Source organism: Lepisma saccharinum, chromosome 13, assembly GCF_977018435.1.
Source record: "Lepisma saccharinum chromosome 13, izLepSacc3.1, whole genome shotgun sequence".
Taxonomy (NCBI): domain Eukaryota; kingdom Metazoa; phylum Arthropoda; class Insecta; order Zygentoma; family Lepismatidae; genus Lepisma; species Lepisma saccharinum.
Window position 1 is genome coordinate 55,520,194 of NC_139241.1, and position 21,727 is coordinate 55,541,920.

The following is a 21,727-nucleotide window of genomic DNA, read 5'->3' on the forward strand; positions in this document are numbered from 1 at the left end:
TGTGTAGAGTTATGGAAGAGAAGAAATTTCCCCAAGGATCTTGGATGTTGTTCATGATTTCAAATTTATGGACATTCCTGAAACTTAGAACCTGATCAGGAAATCCGTAGGATAAATCATCATCGTACTCGTTGCAGAGGGCAATCGCTGCATCTGTATCTGTATAAAGGAAGGAAGAAGAGCTGCTAATCAGTGGTGAAGGGTGACATTTTTACATAGTCATCGCAAGACTTGTCAAACGTTAGGGTTGCTCTTTCAACTGGGTGAGGGTGCCTGCACAATATTTCTCTGCGGTAGACGGCAAGGACATTGCCTATTCGATGTGAAAGTTCACTGCAGTACCATACACCTTTCGACTACAAAAAGCAAATTTTACTATTCCATATGATGATAATTTTGAAATTGATTAATTTTCATTTTCTGTAATATACACAAATTACAAAGTAAAATAGGTCTAATCACATATAAAAGTAGGGAGACCGGGGCATAGCGATTCCCTGGAGAAAAGTAATCCCTCGAAAAAATTCACTTTACGGTGCTGCTTCCAAGCGGGAAACATGTCAACTGCAGAGCAGCCATCTTGAGTGTGTTGTAGCCTATGAGTGTTGCGGAACGTGGGTTGTGAACAACAAGTGGCGATAAAAAAAAATGTTTTTTGGCACGTCTGAACTAAAGTAAGCAGTTTACACTATCGTGTATACCTAACCTGTTTCATATTTTCTTCTCTGAATGAGACCTGTTTTCTTCAACGTGTTTGTGAGTTACTTACTTTTAATACATTTACTTTTTATTAATAAAATTAATTAATTCTGTACTTAAAATCGTATTTGATAATAACAATTTGAAAAGGGATCACTTTGCCCTGAACCCGGCAACGTAATCCTTTTGCATTACCTTACTTTTGGTCAAATTACTTCTTAAATACACAATGAAATAACTTCAAATATATATCAATGTAAAAACAAATGTTGTGGTTTCAACTGTGTTAAGTTTCAATGTATTCGTCGCCATACAGTGTTCTGTAGGAAGGGTCAAAGCTTAGGGAGATCACGCTGTCTGCGATCACCTGGGCCAGCGAACACCATTGCCTTCAATAGGAAACGTAGCGCGAATGTTGGCCATGGGGAATAGTACTGGGCTCTCATTCCGATGCGCTAAAATTAGCGAATCTCTTGCGTATTTCTAGATGTTTCATGTGTCGCTTGGCATATTTCGCACAAATATGTGATTTTTTTTACTTCTTCTCTAAAATATTTAAAATACAGAATTTTTATTATTTTGCATTGTCATCGCCGCATCTCCCGATGACCAGATTGCTGCTAATATTACCGATGTCTTACTTGAGTTGAAAGCAACGGAAGCATTGCTTTGGCAGTTGGAGGTGCTCTATTGTTAACATATGAAAAATTGAGAGTGCAGGATCAAGAGAAGGAAGAAATGATGAAGAGACAAAGCGTTTTTTATCCATGATAAGAATAAATGGGTAAAAATGTCCTGGCAAGTTATCGTGAATTTTTCGTAAATGTTTCACATGAGGAATACGACAATAATTATTACTTTTTTTCGGGGCCCCCCTGTATATTACACCTCTGATTTGACGTATTCATTCAAGTTATAACAAACTAGAATTTAAAGTCAGATAAAAAAACAATGTTTTAATTTTATTGTCCACAAAAATTAACCTTTTCATCTATTTCTTTCACTTCTATTGAATACAATTTTCTTATCAACTCCATGCGACGCGAGGCACCGGGCGGTCGCCCACACATTGCTACGCCACTGTCAGTGGCGAAGCGTGACATTTTTACGTAGTCATCGCAAGATTTGCCAAACGTCAGGGTCCATCTTTCAACGGAGAGACGGGGGGACGACAATATTTCTCTGCGATAAACGCCAAGGCCACTGCCAATTCAATGTAAAAGCTCATACAACAGATCTTACGGCTACAAAAGACACATAATTCTATCCCATACGACGAGAATTGTTAAATATGATGGAAACTGAAATGCAAACATCTCAATTGTCGTGTTTAAAGGTAACAAGAACCTTTATGGTTCGCCGCCAATTGTTGTTTTGATAATGAAAAGCAGATCCATATCGTTCAATGTGTGCTTTTCCTCTTAACAAGTGGAAATAGCAGACATTCGAGTGCTGTGCCCAGGATTTTCTAAGGGGGGGGAGGATTATGTGTACTTTTTAGTAGTCATTCCTGAAGTCCTCATTTTGCCATCTTTTCCTGCCTTTTCTTTCTTCTTTTTTTTCAAAGAATATTGAGCCTAAGCAGAATTATAATCCTCACCATCCCTCCTTGAGCACGCCACTGGACACTCGGAAGAAACTTGATGACTCCAGACGAACCCTGCCGTGGCTGTAAACATGGAGATTGGGGGCTGAGAAAGGGCCTGTTATGACTCGACCTTCAAGAGTGGGGGAAAGTACAGGTCGTTGGACCTGTCTGCCTGTTCGGAAGCGTTCGTCTGTTCTCGGCACCGGCAGAGACCAGAGAAATTCGCACCAGTCAGCGATGAGCTGGGCCGACGAACACCATTTCCCTCAATAGGAAACTTGGCGGGAGGGTTTGGCGCGAGGGGTAGTACTGGGACCTCATTTCAATTAACGAATCTCTTGCGTATATTTGGAGCTGTTTCATGCTGTCGCTTGGCTTATTTCGCACAAATATGCGAGTATTCTGACTTATTATTTTTACTGCTTCTCTAAAATATATAAAATGCAATATTTTTATTATTTTGCTTGGTCATCGCCGCATCTCCCGATGACCGGTCGCCTCGCCTCTGGCCACTGTGTATACTTCTTTTAGTAGCAGTCTTCATTTTGCTATCTTTCCTTGCCTTTGACGTTTTTCCTTTTAGGAATACTTGGTCGGGGGGGTTGACCCCAAACAACCCCCCTTGGGCACCCCACTGAGTAGGTCTATGACCTATGGATTAGAAAGTCAATGTGGGTTTAGAATAATGTGTTGAAGATGTGTTAAACACCTTACAAAGGTTAAAAATTAATGAATATGCCCAGTGGCGGCGATTGGGGGGGTGGCGTTTCCACCCACTTTTGTCCCCGCACTATGCTAAACCTTATCTAACAAGAGAAAGGAAACTGTCCTTGACCTCCCCCTCCCAGTTTTGGAACTCAATCGCCGCCACTGAAACAAAAACATATTGGAGTCTATGCCCCGCGACAAGTTAAGTTTGCAGCACTTTTTCACATATGAAAACCCAAACGGGAGCGCAGAATGTAGTTCCACTGCAATACTGCGGATTTTCTCGCTGTCTGTGATATGAGAAGCTCGGCGGTTAAAGCAAGACTCGCACGGGAGATGCTGAGCGCCGTTCTCGAGTGGATTAATACATTAAACTTGCTGCAAACTTAACCTGTCACGGGGTATAGTCACTATGTCATTGATAAAATCGTTGCACCATCTTCTGTTCTCGTTGAAGAAGGTTGCCACCTGGGGACTCAGCCACTCCCAAACACTACCCATCAGCTCCTCGTTGCTCTCAAAACTTGTAACAACGCAGCATCACAATCACAATCTCATAGGGAGTGGTTCGCCCAATATCAGGAAATTCTTGAGGCAGTTGAGGTGACAGCTTATTACTGCGCATACCCTGCGGCGCTGCAGTAAGCCATGTGCTTGTACCAGCCAAGTGGAGGTTGAATTCCAAATAGCCAGATAATAGTATATATATATATATATATATATATATATATATTTGTGGCAGGATGCCCCAAATATTCATGCTTGGTAGTTTAAAGGCATGTTAAATGTGACTGCACTCATGGAAAAAGTTGGGCAGGCATTGTGTGAAAGGGCTGTTGCACCATTGAATTCACTTATAGCAGATTTAAATTATTCTTGAAGCTTTGTTGTGGGAGAATGATGAAGACAGTCTCAGAATATCAGTCTAGTTATAATGTCCTGAACATTACTTTATAGTTGTGTTATTTAGTTCATTATTCTTATTTTGTCAAGTGTTTAGAGTGTCATAGGTCACAGGCAACCTGTATTAGAAGGACAACTTTCAGAACGTTGGTGTTTGCACTGATAAAATTTAATTCTATATATATTATTTTTGTGATTGTGTATGTTACGAGCATTTATCATTTATTCACACAAGAATTTAGCAGAAACAACTTCTTCACTTCTAATGAGAGCTGATCTCAACCCTGCGTCACCCAGCACATAGAAACCAGAATTGGAAATTCCCACTTATCCCCTTTCAAATCCCACACCCTTGTTATAATGATGGTATTATGTATTGATAATAATTTTCTTCCTAAAAACTGGAGGCCAGTTTTTCTTCTGTAGGGGAGGGGAACAATATATTAGAAACTTATTTGTATCTTCGAGCCATGATGTTTTAGACGGCAGGAAGTCTAACTGCAAAGCAGAAGATCTGGGTGATCAAAAATCAGAATTCTTCTGGCATTGTCCTTGCACAAAGCACCCCTGGGGTTCACTCAGCATAAGATAAATGTGTGAATGGTGGTAAAGTGAAAAAAACTGTGATACGAAAGTTTTGATTATATTAATATATTCTTGTAAATGTGCAGCTGAAATTGCCACAACTTGAAATATCAATAATCAACTTCCTTCACACATTACAAATTTCTTTGAAAGTGACAGAAATGTATCTAAGAATAAGAAACAGCTGTTGGTCTGCACACAAACACAGACTACAACATTCTGCAAAGAAATCAAAGCTTTCAGCGTTCATACCATGCTCCACAATTTGAAACTATTTTTTTTTACATCGAAAGCAGCCTATTGTTTATCTAGCTATTTCCATCCACTTCTACAGTGTTCATTTTATGTCCATTTTCTACCTCGTGTGCAAATCGACAATGATGATGAACAAATGAAATAGATGAACTGGACTAAACACAATAATACATCCATGTTTAACCAGAGTTGGAAGCTTGGAGCTCTAGCATCACAGCCTTTGGTGCTGCCCACCCTGGCACAGAATGGGCTGTTACTTAGCTATCTCATGTTGTACAGAAACGTTAAAAACAAATGTACTGTTCAGAAGACATTATGGTCTCTTTGACTGTGTTTCAACGTTTTAAGTGGGCACTACTTCTGAGGTAGGAGGTTGAAACCTGCCTGCAATCCCTGGCTGTCCATATACTGGGATAGGGGGATATAGCATGTGAAAGGATAGGGAGGCCTTAAATGCCCTCTTGAAGTGGCAGAAGCCGAGTACACTGCCTCGCTGAAAGACGGAGATTCCCATCCAGTATATATGCACAAAACAACAGGAAAAGCTTGGGAAGAAATTTACATTATGTAACTATTATTCTCTACCAATAAGTTTCATAATTATCTATGTAAGTCCAGAAATATGTGCTAATTGCACAATTTTGGCATCTAAGGACTAGCCACAACTGACAAGTAGACAAACATGTAGATGTCAAGCTGGCAACAATTTTTTTTAAAAAAATCAGTTTATCAAAAGTCTCACATATGTTAGCAATGGAATAACAGTAGTATGAAGAAATTGATAAATTTACTGATGCAGGCCTTCAAGTTTGTAAAATGTGAGTGTGTACAAGAAGAATAAATCTTTTATTAAGGTTAAATCAAGAATTTCATCTACCACTACCATTGATTGTCAGAGAATTTTGCTCCCGACATGAGTAACATAGGATAAATTTCTTGTACAGACATGTAGGTGCATAACAAAGTCAGTTACAGATATACTTCCAAATTTTCAAGAGATAACATAACTCTCTTTCAGGGACTAAGAAACATTTGGAAAAAAAATGTACATAACATTAGTATAAGCAGAGCGATACATGTCAAAAAAAACAAACATATGACAATACAGTGTTAGCTTGATAAAACTTCTACAAAACGAAAAAAATTAATGCTACCAAAAAGACAACAGTCACTTTCAAAATTACATTTATTGTACTTCCTTGTAATATACATCAATGGGCATGAAAAACTTGATGTATTTAGAATAGAGAGGAAATAACACAACAATAAGCCTAAACCACCGTTTTAAGCCCGTGATATTTCACAAATGAAAGGATTTAGTAGGCTGCAGTCTACATCATTGAGAAGACCATATATTTCCAAAACACAGCAATCTTCACCTGTACCATAGTCATCAGGACCACTACCCGCCCAATCATAGAAAAATCCTGAACTTAACAGAGGTTCATCTAAAAAATAAAACAAAAAAATTCCTATTTTAGAATGTCGATGTCATTCATCATGCACTGGCAAAAAATTCATTCACAGAGTGCAAATTAACAAGAAAAACTATCCATTACAAACAGAAGTTAATTTTAATATATGCTATTTTTGATAATGTGATTGTAAATTCTGCAAAGAAAACATTTTCTTTCAGATTTTGAAAATTATAATTCAAAGATATTATTGATTCAAACATTAGTGTGCTGAAGACATGTCAGTTACATTATTTATCTAAAAAAAATACAAAAGTGAAGTGGCTTATGGGAAAGGTGTCGTATTTCCCTTTACAAGCTCCTGCACAAATGGTAAGGTTATTTTTTATGTGTAGAACCATGAAAAACATTTTCACAAATGTGATATGGCGAAAATTATTATCTGCTATTACCGAAGAGAAGTGGTAGTTTAATTTTATGTCAAAATACATTACTTTCATCTACGTAGAATTGTGGGTATGTATATTGTTTTGTACATGGTAAATTTTATAGGTTAGTAAACTACAGACAAAGGAAATGAGATCTTTACATACATCACAAGAAAAAGACATGAAGATTGGGTGAGAACTAGTTTGAGATTATCTTGGACGTGAAGATTGGGTGAGATATCAAATCATAAGAACTAGTTTGAGAATACCTTTGTTGCAAGAGAAAGTAGAACAGGATCAAGATGATTCAGATCTGCAAAGACAAAGATCAGAACAAGAGCAGCCAGAGTAGTTTATGTTGTGAACATGTAGGAGACCAGACCAAGAGGGAAGATGTGCAGAGTGCTGTTGAAATAAGAGCAGGAGATGAGAAAGAATCAAAGATTTGGTTTAGGGATACTAATGAGGTAAAAGTGAAGTTACCCCATGCTTACTGCACCGTGGCATGATGGCCAAAAGGTATGAGATAGGGCTCAATACATTCACGGTCTCAGACATTTGTTGAGATGGTGTGATCAGCATCATGCTCAGTCTGCTTTTATCCTCCAGGTTGCCCCTGAGTCCCCATTTATGAAAGGCTGGGTGAACTGCAGAGCTGCTTTTTGCCAGGGATAAGGTTGGAAATATCTCGATCTGTGCATAAAATGGACTTGAAAATTCAAATACTTATTACTAAGATATATCTCCCTGACATAAGAAATTCATTTATTTAACATTGATTTTCTGCTACATCTCGCTAATTGCGATGATGAGGATGAGTAGATGCATAGACATAACTTAGGGAGAGGGGGGTCACTTGCCACCCAGGTTTATTAAAACTTCTAAGGATATTTACGTTAAACTTCCTGGGACCTAAGGTTCATTTTCGCCCTGCAAGTTAGACCCCAAGTTATGCTGCTGAGTAGATGAAATTGATGAAGGGACAATCACAAATAACACCCATGACAGAGTGAGAACTTTGATGACGAGATCAAAACTAAACCACCGAACTGGTTCCCTGTAGAAAGACTAAATAGAAACACAAAAATGACATAAACGTATATGGAATAGCATTGTCTAAGAATTTGTGGAAATATTAGTTTATCTACGAAAATCAGAGAAAATGAACATTTGAAAGATAACTGCTATAATTAATTTTATGTTTATTTCATCGCCTGTCCTAACTGGGTGTGGGGCCTGGGACATACAGTGTTGATGGGGCCTAACAATTTTTTTTTCAGAAGTTGGAAAAAAATCAGAGATTTTTGTTCCCTAGTCTGATGAACAGGTGTCACAATGTAAACATTATTACATTTAAAATAATTAATTTACATATTGTGTATTATTACTTAAGATCAATAAGCAGAATATCTTGAGTAATAATTATGGGAAGCTAAAAAGAGAAACTAAATGATTGTTTATTTTCATTTCCAATGTTCACTGATGCAACGTTCATTATATTTAATTACAAAACTGGATGTGTTCAATATCAAACTATTATCTTACCTATCAAAGTGGGAATTTGAAATCATATCCAATAACATTTTCTATTATAATTGTCCTTTGTTTACTTTTCATTGAATTTTGATGCTGTAGTGAATTTTACATTGTTTGATACAAAATAATATTTTTACTTCATGTAAATAAACTGGTATGATTTGCTTTTGTATATTTTACTTTGATTTTCTGCCACTTTTGGCTAATTGTGAAGGTGACGATGAGTGATAATATGAAATTTAAGAAGGAACATTCACCCATGACCAGGCCCAATTCCAACCTGGGACCCTTGTATAAATAAATGAATAGCGAATATTAACTATTCTTGATTTAAATATTTGAACACATATTTTATGCAGTACTTTGTTTGGAATATCATATCAGTAATTATGAATATTTTTAAGTGTCAAAACAATCCATGAAGTCAGAAAAAATCAGATTATACTCTGTCCCAGCTAACTGTAGAGCAGGGCCATGCATATCGGCACAAGAGGAGGAAGAAAATCGAGTGGTGAAAGTGCAGCATTGCCAACCGTGCGGTCCTGACCATACATATACGGACATACGGTCCAGACCTTAGTCCGTACACTAAATGCACGGCTTGTCAAAATTTGCTCTTGCAGTTTTATCCCTAATATTTCCCTAAGAAATTCTTTAACCAATCGTACGGACCTGGAGTTAAAATACGGTCTGTTTGCCATGTGCATTCGGTATTATCCTTTTCAAAAGTTTGCAACGCTGCATAGCGAAGGAGGAAATCGGGAAAACTCCCATCACCCATTACCCAATCCCGTTTCTCTCACTGTTCATTGGTGGATCCGTCTCGCGTCACTACTTGCGCAGAGACTTGTTCTCGTTCGCCTGGTATACAGTTAGCAGGTACGGAGTTTAGTTGCTTAATTGGAAGCGCCAGCTATTAACTTGTAATAAACTGTGCAAAAACAATGATTTTAATATAGTGCGGGGCCTCGGGCGAATCCCTAAGGCCAGCTCTGGTTTATTTCTAATGTACTCACTTTTGACAGATACGAAGAGTCCTTCTTCCACAATGTCATTGCAGCCCACATAGATATGATAATGAGCTGTAATGGAAGTTGCATTTACGTATTCCTGTGCCATGTATCTCAGGATGGAAGCCTCTGCAAATGTTTCGAGGATAGCCAGATTTCCTCCTTCACTTTCACATATCATCTGTGCTTCCTGGAAGCTTTTCTTTTCCGTGTGCAATTTATATAACCCAATGCCTCTTGGTTGACCATATACAGCTGAGTTAAGGTCATCTGAAATAACATGTAGTATAGAAAATTTTATGTGCTGTTAAATGCAAAGAAAAAGGTTCATAATAGAACCCGAACCCAATAAAATAATTGCTGTTATTCAGTTATGTAGTATTTGAATTGTACTATGTATTGTCATCAAACACATGTATCACCAAAAATTGGTACAAACAAAGGAACCCCCCCCCTTCCCCCTTGCTGCTGAAAATTGTAAATACCAAACAACAGGGTGACACATATTGTATATGCACGTGGATTGTAAATAAAGTAGTGGCAAGTAGTACAGACATTTTATTGAAGCTCGTGGCAAAAGCACATTTCAGCCCTTTGATGCAATCCTTCGCGTAGTCGTTCCCAAATCCATGCTAGCTGTCATATGCTGTTGGCGAGATTGTTTCTGTTGATCTCTGTGCTGGAGCACCCTACTGCACACAACACAGGGTCACATCTCCCGAACCTCTCCCAGCCTGAACAAAATACCTTGACCCATCATGCAACTGTCTGATATGGTAGCACATCACTGCCACACAGTTCCCATAACCCTTCATGACATTGATGTGCATTTTTGCCATGGACCACTTGGAATTTTATACATGAACACCATTTAATTTTCATAAACATGATTTAGGGCACCACAACTACTTGCTTGACTGACTGCTTTTGGCACTTCACTGGTTCCACCAACAAGCGCATTCAGAAACTTCTCACACATGTGCATAATCACCTCCAACAGTGTTGCCGCTAGTTTATTTACATTCCACGTACCAATATCAGTTAGTGGCAATGAATCAGGCCCATATCCATCCAGGCAGGGGCCAAAATGGGGGAGGGGAGGGCTCAGCCCATCATGGCACTGCCGTCAGCCTTCTTCACATTAGGTAAAAAAAAATATTTTGTATAACTTGTTTGCAGTGAAGAGTGAAAATGTAGACAGCAGATATTATTTTGCTAACAACATGGTGAGGAATAAATTCAGAGAACATGAACAGCAGCTACGAATTACATTCATTTATTTTGTTTATGAGTCGAAGTTTAAGTAGCAGCAAGTGTTTAGAAGATTCTCTACACTTTAGAAAATTCTTTCATAGGGAGCTTCTTTTTTTACCCCTGTTTCAGCCTCCCGTTTAGACAAAACTCTGTGTCTTTGATGTCATTATCCACATTTCGTATGGAGTGTGTAGTAAGGGATGATGCCAGTAGCAGTCAAGAGCACTACTTCAAGAGATGTTTTATAAGATATAGAAAAAAAAAACAAGAACTAAATTCCGTAAGTACTTTCTCGTCTTTTCTCCAGTAAATTTCAAGAAATGTGTTTCCACTATATCTAATCGTTACCCAACTTACCTTCAATAAATATAGTTAAACTTTTGGAAACATGAATTTGCTTTACAAAGTCCCCTATCCCCTCTGATAACCTGAGTCCCCCTAGTCAATTCTAGCTACGGATCTGCCCTGAATGAACACAGGAATCTCCCACCATTGAACTGAAATGATCACAAGTGTGCTATGGAATGTTGGCTGGTTCAGACATTAATCACGACAGTGCGGAACTTTATCCGAACAGATTTCATTCAGGAAATGCAGCAAACACTGCAACAGTCTGTTGAGAAATGCCATCAACCAATGCCAGAGTGGCACAGTAGTAATTTTAAGAAATTCTGGTGCATGAATGCCTGTATTTGAACAGGGTTAACTAAAATGGCATTGGTAAATAGAATATGCACCACCGTGTATGTTCACTATGTGTTTATTCTTTGAATGCAGAAAATATAGATATGATCAGTAACATCTACAGCTTGGTTAATAGCACTTGTATTATAATTCTTACAAGCACTGTGCAAGTAAAACTATATGCATTTAATCATGAATATTCATGATCATGGTCAATTTTGTATATGCCTGTCTAAACTATAATATACTCCAACATTTGCTGTGAATGTTGTAAATAATTTTACCTTTCAATGTTTTTTATAATAATACGACAATCCTTGTACAAGAGATGCAAATTAGACCAATTTGAAGTTTTTGAGATGTGAATTTTAGAAGTTCTCTAATGTTACAATCCAAGTGACAAATTTAATCTTTATGCCTCATTAGTGTTATGTTTCTAAAACATACTTTTTAGAGTGGCTATTTTATCAGTGTTGCTAAGTTGCATGCTACTTGTAAACATGATATTGCAACTATCAAAAAAAAAAAAATCTGCAACTCGTAGTGGAATATTCACTACAGCATCTTTTTTGGTCATTTACTTTAAGACTTTAAGATTGCATATTTGCAATTGTTCTTAACAATCACAATATTATTATTTATGATTGTATGAACCAAATGTGTTTGTGTAGGAGTCAAGATGAACAAGTTCTGTGGGAATCTTTTGAAAACAAAATTCAATCAATATTCATTGCAAAGAAGGAAATCCAAGGTTTCCAATATTTGTCAAGTTATTTCAGACCAATTTGTAAAATGATTCGTATTGTGTATTATTCTTATTTTATGTTTCTTCACTGAATCTTTATGCTAATTGCAACAACGAGAATGACTCATATGATGAAAGTTATGAATGGATACTTGTAAATAATACAATTTCAACTATTTAGAAATAAATTTCTAAATGTAGTTGTGATTAAACATATTGGCATGTAATGAGTGGCATGCTCAAGGGAGGTGGGGGTCATAAACGGCCCCCTTTTGACCCAGAACTCCTAAAGAAAATTATATCAAAGTCAGGAAAATATAACAAAATCAGAGCTGACTACTAAAAACGTATGTACCCCTGCCCCTTTCAAAAATCCTGGGTATGGTACTGTATCTAATACTTTATATGTTCAATGCAGAGAAAACGTAAAAAAGCAGCTTGTAGTGTTTCAGAGTTGTTGTAGCACTTTTATTTTGTGTGGTGCAGATTATTGTCATTGTAAACAATGCATGCAGTTATATAATGTTTCACATTAAAATGCTTACCACTGACTGTAATTTGACTTCCATAACCATCACACAAAATCAGGAGTACCGAGATCAATGCCAGAAGTAGCTTCATTTTTTTCTCTATTTGTTTTGCACTCTAAGGTTCTAAAATAAAATAAAATAAAAACAAAAATTCAGTGTGTATTGCACCGAAATTTTAGTGAAAAATGAAGGCTCGACCAGAATTCAAACACCGGTCTCTGGCATACTATAACGTTGCTACCAAGCCAGATCTGGCTTTGTCTGATTTTCTGCTGTTTTACCTGTGTAGAGTTGTCTTTGCCAGTGCTACCACAATGGGATCTGTTGCCTTTGAAACGTTGATGACATTTCCAGTACCAAGTTTCTCCCAGTGTAGAGTTGCAAATTATGATCTGGCACACAGGAGATGTACTATGTAGAAATTTTAGCAAATAATGCAAGCTTGACCAGGACTCAAACTGAGGGTCTTTGTCGTTGCTCTATCAACTGGGCTAGCATTTGTCATTAAAATTTCTACATAGTACATCTCCTGTGTGTGCTTAATCGTAAAGTAAAGGGTGTCTAAAAAAGACAGGGCATTTCGAAATGGGAGTATAGAGAACATAATAAATACAAGGCAGAGTAAAAAAAAAGTCACCTTAGTATAGCAACAAAAAATCAGAACAATGTAGTAGATAGTTGTACATGGCATGTACATAACACATATATACTCTTCTGTTGCACATACCAGCACGTGGGGTCTGACGGGAAATGTGATGTCGGGAACCACATCAAGATGACCTCCTCCTTGGAGGCATGCACCATAAGAGTAGCAACGGGTTGTTATCTGGTTTTGGAGCAGTAAGAATGCAAAACCAACAGACATTCTCACTCTTACTTTTCAGGTATATTTCACTGCACTTAAAATTTTTGAAATTTGTTTTTAAATTTCCCTTCTTTCCTTCTACAATTTAGCCTATACTTTTCATTAGGTAAAAAAACATAGTTTCTTGCAAACATGAAATGCTGCTAAATTTATTTACCATTGAAGAGGTTTTCTCAGGCAATCAACCAGGTGATTTCCGGATAGGCATCCGAGCTTACCATTGTTCCATCCTTCCTAGGGTTGCCAGATTGCTGTAAGGGAAATGTAGGACATGCTGCCCCAAAATGTAGGACACAAAACATTCTCAATAAATAACACATATTTCTATAGAACACATTACAAAGTAGTTTAAAAATGACACTTTTTAGTTTAAAAAAATTAATTCTTAATTAATTTTTAAATGCAAAATTTCAAAACTTGCAATCATAATAATCAATGCACCTCTGACTACATGATTTAAGTGGTACATCTCCGAGCAGACAGGTTTAGTCAAACTATATTTATGTTAGATTGGACAGTCAAACTCTTTGAAATTATAGGGACCAGTACCAAACATTGTGGGCCACTTTGGTTCAGTCTGTAACGCGTCTGACTACCATGCTAAAGGTCCCGGGTTCGATACCCGGCCGGTTCAAATCCGGTAACTTTTCTAACGTTGGAAGCAGCCCCGGCGCCCACCCAGCGTCGAATGACATGGGTACCTGGGGGAAACCCTGGGGGGTATAGGCGGTCAGGGGCATGATGCTGATCACATCACTCCCATTCACGACCGGATCAAGAAAGTGTGGGGTGTTACCCCCACACTCCCTATACGCCTTCATGGCGTGGTGCTAAGCACAGGGGAGCACTTTACCTTTTTTCAGTACCAAACATTTTACAGACTTTATGAAAAAATAATTTCTCTCGTGAATCTGTTGTGCTGATGGTAATGAAAGTACTCTCTCAACATTTGAATTATGACCTGTAATGGTAAACAATTATTCAGCAATTACCGTAATTTAAAATGGTTCGAGAAGTTTTATCTTGGGTAGTTTTTACTTCAATAACAGGGTGTCTACCAAAACAATACATTCAGAATTCTTGACTTTTTCTGGACTTTTATAGACCTTTTTCCATTTTTTTTAACGTTATTTAAAAGATCCCTACTTAGGTAAAGTTGGAAATTAGTAATTAAGAAAATAAATATTTATTTAATGAAAACAAAGGGCCAGTATAATGAAAACTGAAGCTGAATTTAAGAAGAGAATTAGATCTGCTATCTCGTATTAATGCATCCTGAACTGTGTTTGGCACATGGTGTAAAGACTAAAGAGGTGGATGCAAGCCGATCCTGAAAACTCTCCCTTCCGGCGCATGACGTCATCATCGTTGCAGAAGAGGACTACAGGGAGTCCGTTCGCTTTACAGTGAAGCGTTCTTCGTGAAACAAATTTCAACTACAGACTCAATATAACTTCAAAACACGCGGAATAACCATAACCATGGTGTACTGAGCCAGGCACGTATCCAAGGAGGGGACTTAGTGGGCTCGAGCCCCCCCCCCCTGAAAGTTTTCGGTTTAAACTAGATAAAATGAGGTTTTTTGTTTCTTGTGGTGTGAAATAAGATAATGTGACGATAATTTAAGGAGAGAAATAATTATCGAAGCAATACGGAGAATGTTCTGTATCCTTGTTATTGTTAATCGTGCGTATCCAACGTGAAAATCAAGGGGCTCAAGCCCCCTTCCCTTTAGGATTTTTTCTGTTTATACTACATAAAATTAGGATTTAGGCTTCTTAAATAATGTGATGATAATTTGAGAGAAATAATTATCGAGAAAAGACGGAGAATGTCCTATAACCCTGTTATTGTTACTAGCACGCGTCCAAGGTGGGGATCAGATGACTCGACCCCCCAGAAAATGTTTCAGTTTACACTAGATAAAATTAGGTATTTGCCTTCTTGAATAATATGATGGTAATTTAAGGAGAAATTATTATCGAGGCAAGATGAATAATGTTCTATAACCCTCTTATTATTAATATCGCGTATCCAAGGTGGGAATCAGGGGACTCGAGGCACCCCCCCCCAACACACACCTTCAGGAAATATTTCTGTTTACATTAAATAAAATTAGGATTTTGTGATGATAATTTGAGAGAAATAATTATTAAGAAAAGACGGAGAATGTTCTATAAACCTGTTTTCACGTCTCCAAGGTGGGAATCAGGTGGCTCGAGGCCCCCTCCCCAGGAAAGGAAATTTTTCAGTTTACACTAGATAAAATTAGGTTCTTGTCTTCTTGAATAATGTGATGATAATTTAAAGAGATACAATTATCGAGGCAAGACGAAGAACGTTCTATAACCCTGTTATTGTTAATAGCGCGTATCCAAGGTGGGAATCAGGGTGCTCGAGCCCCCCCCCCCAACACACACCTTCAGGAAATATTTCTGTTTACATTAGATAAAACTAGGATTTTTTGTTTTTGAATAATGTGACGATAATTTAAGGGGAGAAATACATATCAAGGCAAGATGGAGAATGTTCTATAACCCTGTTGTTGATAATATTGCAAGTAAACTTTTCTTGAGCTTTAAGTATTGTCGCAGCAAACTGAGCACTATGTAGAGACTTGTCAGCATTTGGAAGCTGCACAGCAAAGGTATCGCCACACGTAGAGCAATTCGTTGTAATTTTTAATCTCTGGAAGGCGCGAGAGGGAATGTTCTTCAATAAGTGGAGTCAAACTACTGGCAATATTTATAAATCATTTATCTGCGCAATGTTCTAGAATATACTGAGGATATAAATGCACGTTAATTAGAACCATTCCTAAATAGAAATTCTTTGACCGAACCTTGGATCCAAGAGAAAAATGGCGTTGTCTCTGACATCATTTCCTTTTAAGCGTTCAATTCAAGGACTTGTTCATGATTAATTTGATCCTGTTAAAAGTGCTTTACTTCAGTCTGTAATACGAAATTATAAAAAATTCTGGTGAGTTGTTTTTAAAAATGTGTCCGAGATAAAGAGTGGCGTGCCAACGATTTTCGGCAGGGAGAGGGGTTACGCATACTATTTTTGGTGGTCAGTCCTCATTTTGCCATATTTTCCTGTTTTTGACGTTCTTTTTTTAAGGACTGTGTCAAATGGGGTAATGACCCCACCAACCCTCCCTTGGGCACGTCACTGGAGATACCTAAATGAGTAAGCATTTGATCATATTGGGAGAAGAAACATTAGATGTGTTGGGAACGGAAGGGTTTTCACTGTGCAATAATTGTTTCGCGATCCAGCTGTATTCTATAGAAGGGGGAAAGATAATTATTACCAGAACCAACACAGACTCAATATCTCAAAACAATCACCAACGAATGCCGGAAAAATATTCTACAACCAGCTGCCTCATGACATAAAACTGATATCTCCAAAAGATAAACAAATACAAACAATAAAAAAGTATTTGACAGAGAGAGCTCTCTACAGTATCAGAGAATTAATGGAACAAGACAATACAAGGCCAATGTACTAAAAAATATGTATTTTAATTGTATTCTTATTTCAATCATGGAACAATGATAATGTGTTTTTATTTTTATTGTAGTGTAATGAAGTGTATTTTTTAATTTTTACTTTGGTGTAGTGATGTAATGTACTACACGATGTTTCTTCTTTTTTGTTATGATGTACTTAACTAATTATTATTTCATTATGTATCTTGACGTTTTCCATGCCCTTTTAATCAAGGGTCAACGGAAGAAAATAAAATTCAAATTCAAATTCAAGACTTCCTTCCACGGGGGAGGGGGGGGAGAAGGTGGCCAGAGCGTGGTATGGATTACATCACCTCCTAAATGGCCGAGATCTAGAATGTGTGGGTCCCTACACCTAAAACCTCTAAAATGTGCCTTCATGGTACGGTACTATACGCACGGCGAACTTAGAAATAAATTTGAGGCACGAAAGAGCATATAACACAGATTGCATTAATAACCCTATATATACACATATGTATAGTACGTATACATACATATACGTAAATATACACATACCTAAGACTGCATATATACATATACGTGAGTCGCTTCGGTGACTGAGGGTGCCAGGTTCTTGACTCGCGATATTGCCACGGAAGTTACCGGGTTTGAATCCTGAACTGGGTAAGAGTATTTGTGTTGGGCAATCAGCCCAAGTAGGCAGAAAAGCAACGTAAAATGTGATTCGTGAAAGCACACAATACATGCACATATATATTATATGTATGTGTGTGTGTATATATATATATATATAAAGAGAGATATAAAATTGTTTATTTTGTCCTTCCGCCTGTAAGCCAATACCCATTTGTAACAAAATTCTTCTTCTTTAACAGGAAATCCAAAATACTTGATATTCGTTCCTTTCGTCTTTTTGTAATGATTGCTACAGCCGTAAATAGCACAGTTAGGCATATTTTCTTTCGCAATGCACTTAGATTCTTCTCACTAGAAGTGAAACGAAGACAACAAAAAAGAAACACCAGTTCAATGGTCTACAGAAAAGAACAAACCTGGAAACTCCACTTGTCACCCTCTGAAAAGCACCCCCTCTCCTGACTGTGGCCACTATGTTGACGTCAGAGCTCTGACATATGGCTGAGAGCCATGCGCGTGCATCCACCTGTTTGTCATTCCACCATGTGTTTGGCAGACAAGCGAGGCTTTGGCATCTGAACTCTCAGCCAGTATATACTTATGTGGTGCTTGTAGGTTGTCCCTATATGTTTGTGACTGTCCGTTCATCATCTTATCGTACCACCATTCATCCTCATCTTCGCGACTAGCCAAAGGGGCAGTCTATAGACTTGAAAATTGCAAGAATTTTTTCTGTTACCTACTTTCCTAATTAATATTATGCGATGCTCAAAATGTAGGACATTTATGATATTTTTCAAATTCCTCCCAAACGCCGGACATAAAGCTAAATGTAGGACATGTCCAGGAATAACCGGATGTCTGGTAACCCTAATCCTTCCTCTCTTTTTCGTCTATTACACCATGAGTAACACCGTACTTTTTTGAAACAGCTAACGAATCATGTGATGTTTAGGTGCTTGCTTTGAGGCTAGCTACTATCCTAGGGTAAACCCAAGTTTTCATGATTTGCACAGCCTACCATGCTTTTCACATTGGTGTAATGAAAGATGATCCTAACTTGATGGTTACCTTGACCTATAGATTTTCAAACTCATAAGTTTGTGCAATGCTGGTGCAAACCAACGTAACGATTTACATTCCAACTCTCGAGTTGAAATATTGCTTCTACACAGTGACGTGCGGTGACGTCGACACTTGGGGTAGCAGTCAGTGGCGTGCTCAAGGGGAGGGGGGGTTGGTGTGGGTAACCCCGCCCCCTTTTAGGGCCAGTATTCCTACAAAAAAGGAGAATGTCAATAACAGGAAAAGATTGCAAAAAATTATGAATGAGTACTAGAAAAAAGTACACGTAACCCCACCCACATTCGAAAGTAAAAAACTATTTGATTGGACTCTAAGCCAGAGATCCTGGGTTCGAATCTCGGATTGGCCATTTGTGTTCTTTGTGTGTGTTCCTTCATCTATTTTGTTGTACCAAAGGTGGCGGAAAAGCGAAGTAAAATGAATTAAATTGAGCAATCAATCAATGATTTGATTTCATTTTTGTTACTTAGCGTCGGTTTTTTGTCACATTTGGTTAATTGCGAATATACGATGAAATTGATGAAGGGACGAGCACAGGGAACGCCCATGCCTGGGTCGGGGTTCGAACCCGGAAATCCTGGTGTCGTAGCGCGCTATGATAACCAGTCCCCCACGCTTGGTTGATTTGGTGACAGGTAACAAAACACAACACACTTTTTTGTAGTTTCTTCAATGATATTCATTTGACTTTTTGAGTTCTGAGATACATTTTTTATTCCAAATTATTTCATTATTCACTGCAACACATAGGACAAGAATGCGCACTCATCACGGGTTCGAATCCTGTCCTGGATTGTTCATATGAGGTCCCTTAACCAATTTCATCATATTATCACTCAATCCTCATTTTCGCGATAACCAAATGTGGCAGAAAAGCGAAGTAAAATAAACCAAACCAACAACAATATGAACACGCGTTCTCTTGCCCAAATAAATACATCCGTATTTATGACTGTTAGAGACCAAGAGTAGTATATTTAAATAAAACACTACTAAAACGAGAGTCAGATAGAGCCTGAGCATATATTTGTAATTTAATCATTATATATTCCATATTTGTAAAAGAAAAAAAGAAAGAAAGCATAACATCATTGTCTGCATATAACACGTTCCCATTTCATAAATAATAAAACTACATCCCATATTATACATACGCACATATTGTACAACGTGTAAAAGGTTGTGTAAATATAGAGAACATAAGTACTGCAGAAAATTTTACCCTGAGTTCTTTACAGGATTTACAAAAAAATCTATGAGAAACCAATCCCCTATCTGTCCTATAGGAGATAGACTGGGGGACCTGAGAGCCTGGGCTTTCAACCATTGCAGGGGGGGGGCGAGGGGACAAGAGAGGTAGAGGTAGAAATCTTCCTTTTCCTTGGGCCGGCCGTTTCTACCTGAAAACTGGTCTGGCGCAAGAAGAGCGAGCTAGGGTATCCAGCCAGCTTTGCCCGCGGAGAACACCGATGGACGAGAGGCGCGTGGAAAAGAAAGTGTTGCGTACGAGCTGTGGTGGCTTTAACAAGACAATAAATATTGTGATTTGAATATAATTCGAGATGTGAGATTGATTGATCTATCTCTGCTAGACTAGCTACTCCTCAGTGCACGTCACTGCTTCTACATAATCATGTTCTTGAGATTCATAAAATTAATACTTACCTACTGGAATAACCCAATTTGAAATTCTATAAAACAATTTACCTCTTGTTCCTTTTTATAGAAATTGTTATCACTCATAAATAGATTCATGATCATATCATATCATAAATATCAAAATATCAACAAAAAAAACAAACAAAAAAAAACATGGTTCGAGGAATAGAACGAGTATCACAGTTACTTACGTGAAATTTAAAAGATTTCGTAATTCCACGTTGCAGAATTTAATGGTTCAATCCTATTAATTTCGAAGATCCACTGTTCAATCCTATTAATTTCTTCATTCACAAAAGGGTACGGCGTTTGAAGCGGGGATGGTACCGCGTCAGTACATTGTTTGTTCCCGGGCAGCGGTGGTTGCGATTTTTCCCGTTCGGCAGCACTGGCGCGCGCATCTTGGTTTGCGTCGTCTGCTTCCTGTTGTCCGGTGGCGTTGCCAGTTGGGGGTTGGGGGGCTGGGCCGTGTTGCTCGGTAATGTGCCGTTCCTGTTCCCCGCGTGGCTAGAGGGGGGTCGAGTATGTGTATAGCATCTTTTCTTTTTCAGGTCGGGGATCTTTCTGAGGACAGGGTGCCAAGTTGGGTGTGCTTGTCCATTGTCCAGGTTTAGTGCTGGTTTCTGCTGGATGATAGCATGGGTTTCTTTGATGGTGTTTTCTATGACAGAGCCGGTTGGGTGAAGTATGGATATGGAGGAGATGGTGTGGTTGGTGGAGTGGAGGTGTTGGGAGAGGCCTGATTTAGGTGTGTCGTTTTTGGAATCTTTTACATGTTCGTTAATCCGTTCTTGGACGGTGCGGATGGTTCTGCCAATGTAGGTGTTGTGGCATTGGCATGTGGTCTTGTAGACACCGGGGGATGCAAGTTTGGGTAGGTAGTATCTCTTGAAGTTGGGTAGTGCCCTTCCGATTTGGGATATGGGTTTGTGTGCTACTCGGATGTTGAAGGGTTTGAGGGCCTTGGCAAATTTTCCAGATGTGGTGGGGTGGTATGGAAAGGCGATCCATTTGGGTTTAGGATTTTGGTTCGGGTTATCTCTGTTTCTTGGATGTCTGAACTGGGTTTCTGTTTTTGCGCACCACATGGATAGTTGGCGCTCGGTGTAACCGTTGTTTAGGCCTATTTCCGTTACGAGGTCTCGACCTCAGCATCCGACGACTCCAAGACAAGTTCGTCACATCCGTATACAGGAAACCAGGTTCGGGCACCCAGTATATACATGCAAAATCCAACCACCCACCAAAACAGAAAGCTGGAGTATGGATGAACTTTTACAGAAGAGCCTTCACACACAGCTGCACAGAAGATGACCTGCAAGATGAAATAGCGTGCGTAACGGAAATAGGCCTAAACAACGGTTACACCGAGCGCCAACTATCCATGTGGTGCGCAAAAACAGAAACCCAGTTCAGACATCCAAGAAACAGAGATAACCCGAACCAAAATCCTAAACCCAAATGGATCGCCTTTCCATACCACCCCACCACATCTGGAAAATTTGCCAAGGCCCTCAAACCCTTCAACATCCGAGTAGCACACAAACCCATATCCCAAATCGGAAGGGCACTACCCAACTTCAAGAGATACTACCTACCCAAACTTGCATCCCCCGGTGTCTACAAGACCACATGCCAATGCCACAACACCTACATTGG

At 38.5% G+C, this 21,727-nt stretch overlaps 1 protein-coding gene across 1 annotated transcript; it reads right to left on the reverse strand.

Moving 5' to 3' along the window:
- Positions 1-6,002: 6,002 nt before the first annotated feature.
- On the reverse strand, positions 6,003-20,111 carry LOC145996970 (hemolymph lipopolysaccharide-binding protein-like). Its single transcript, XM_083133560.1, has 4 exons — positions 20,075-20,111; positions 12,356-12,463; positions 9,134-9,397; positions 6,003-6,186 (listed from the first exon to the last, which is right to left on the reverse strand). The coding sequence occupies exons 2-4, from the start codon at positions 12,429-12,431 to the stop codon at positions 6,023-6,025; spliced, it is 504 nt and encodes a 167-aa protein (XP_082989686.1). The 5' UTR covers positions 12,432-12,463; positions 20,075-20,111; the 3' UTR covers positions 6,003-6,022.
- Positions 20,112-21,727: the final 1,616 nt, after the last annotated feature.

Excerpts from the sequence above, each read along its gene's own strand:
- LOC145996970 (XM_083133560.1), bottom strand. The coding sequence starts at position 12,431 with ATGAAGCTACTTCTGGCATTGATCTCGGTACTCCTGATTTTGTGTGAT. Across the intron at positions 9,398-12,355 it reads AAGTCAAATTACAGTCAGTG|ATGACCTTAACTCAGCTGTA; the intron begins GTAAGCATTTTA and ends ATGTTATTTCAG. Across the intron at positions 6,187-9,133 it reads ACTCTTCGTATCTGTCAAAA|ATGAACCTCTGTTAAGTTCA; the intron begins GTGAGTACATTA and ends TTTATTTTTTAG.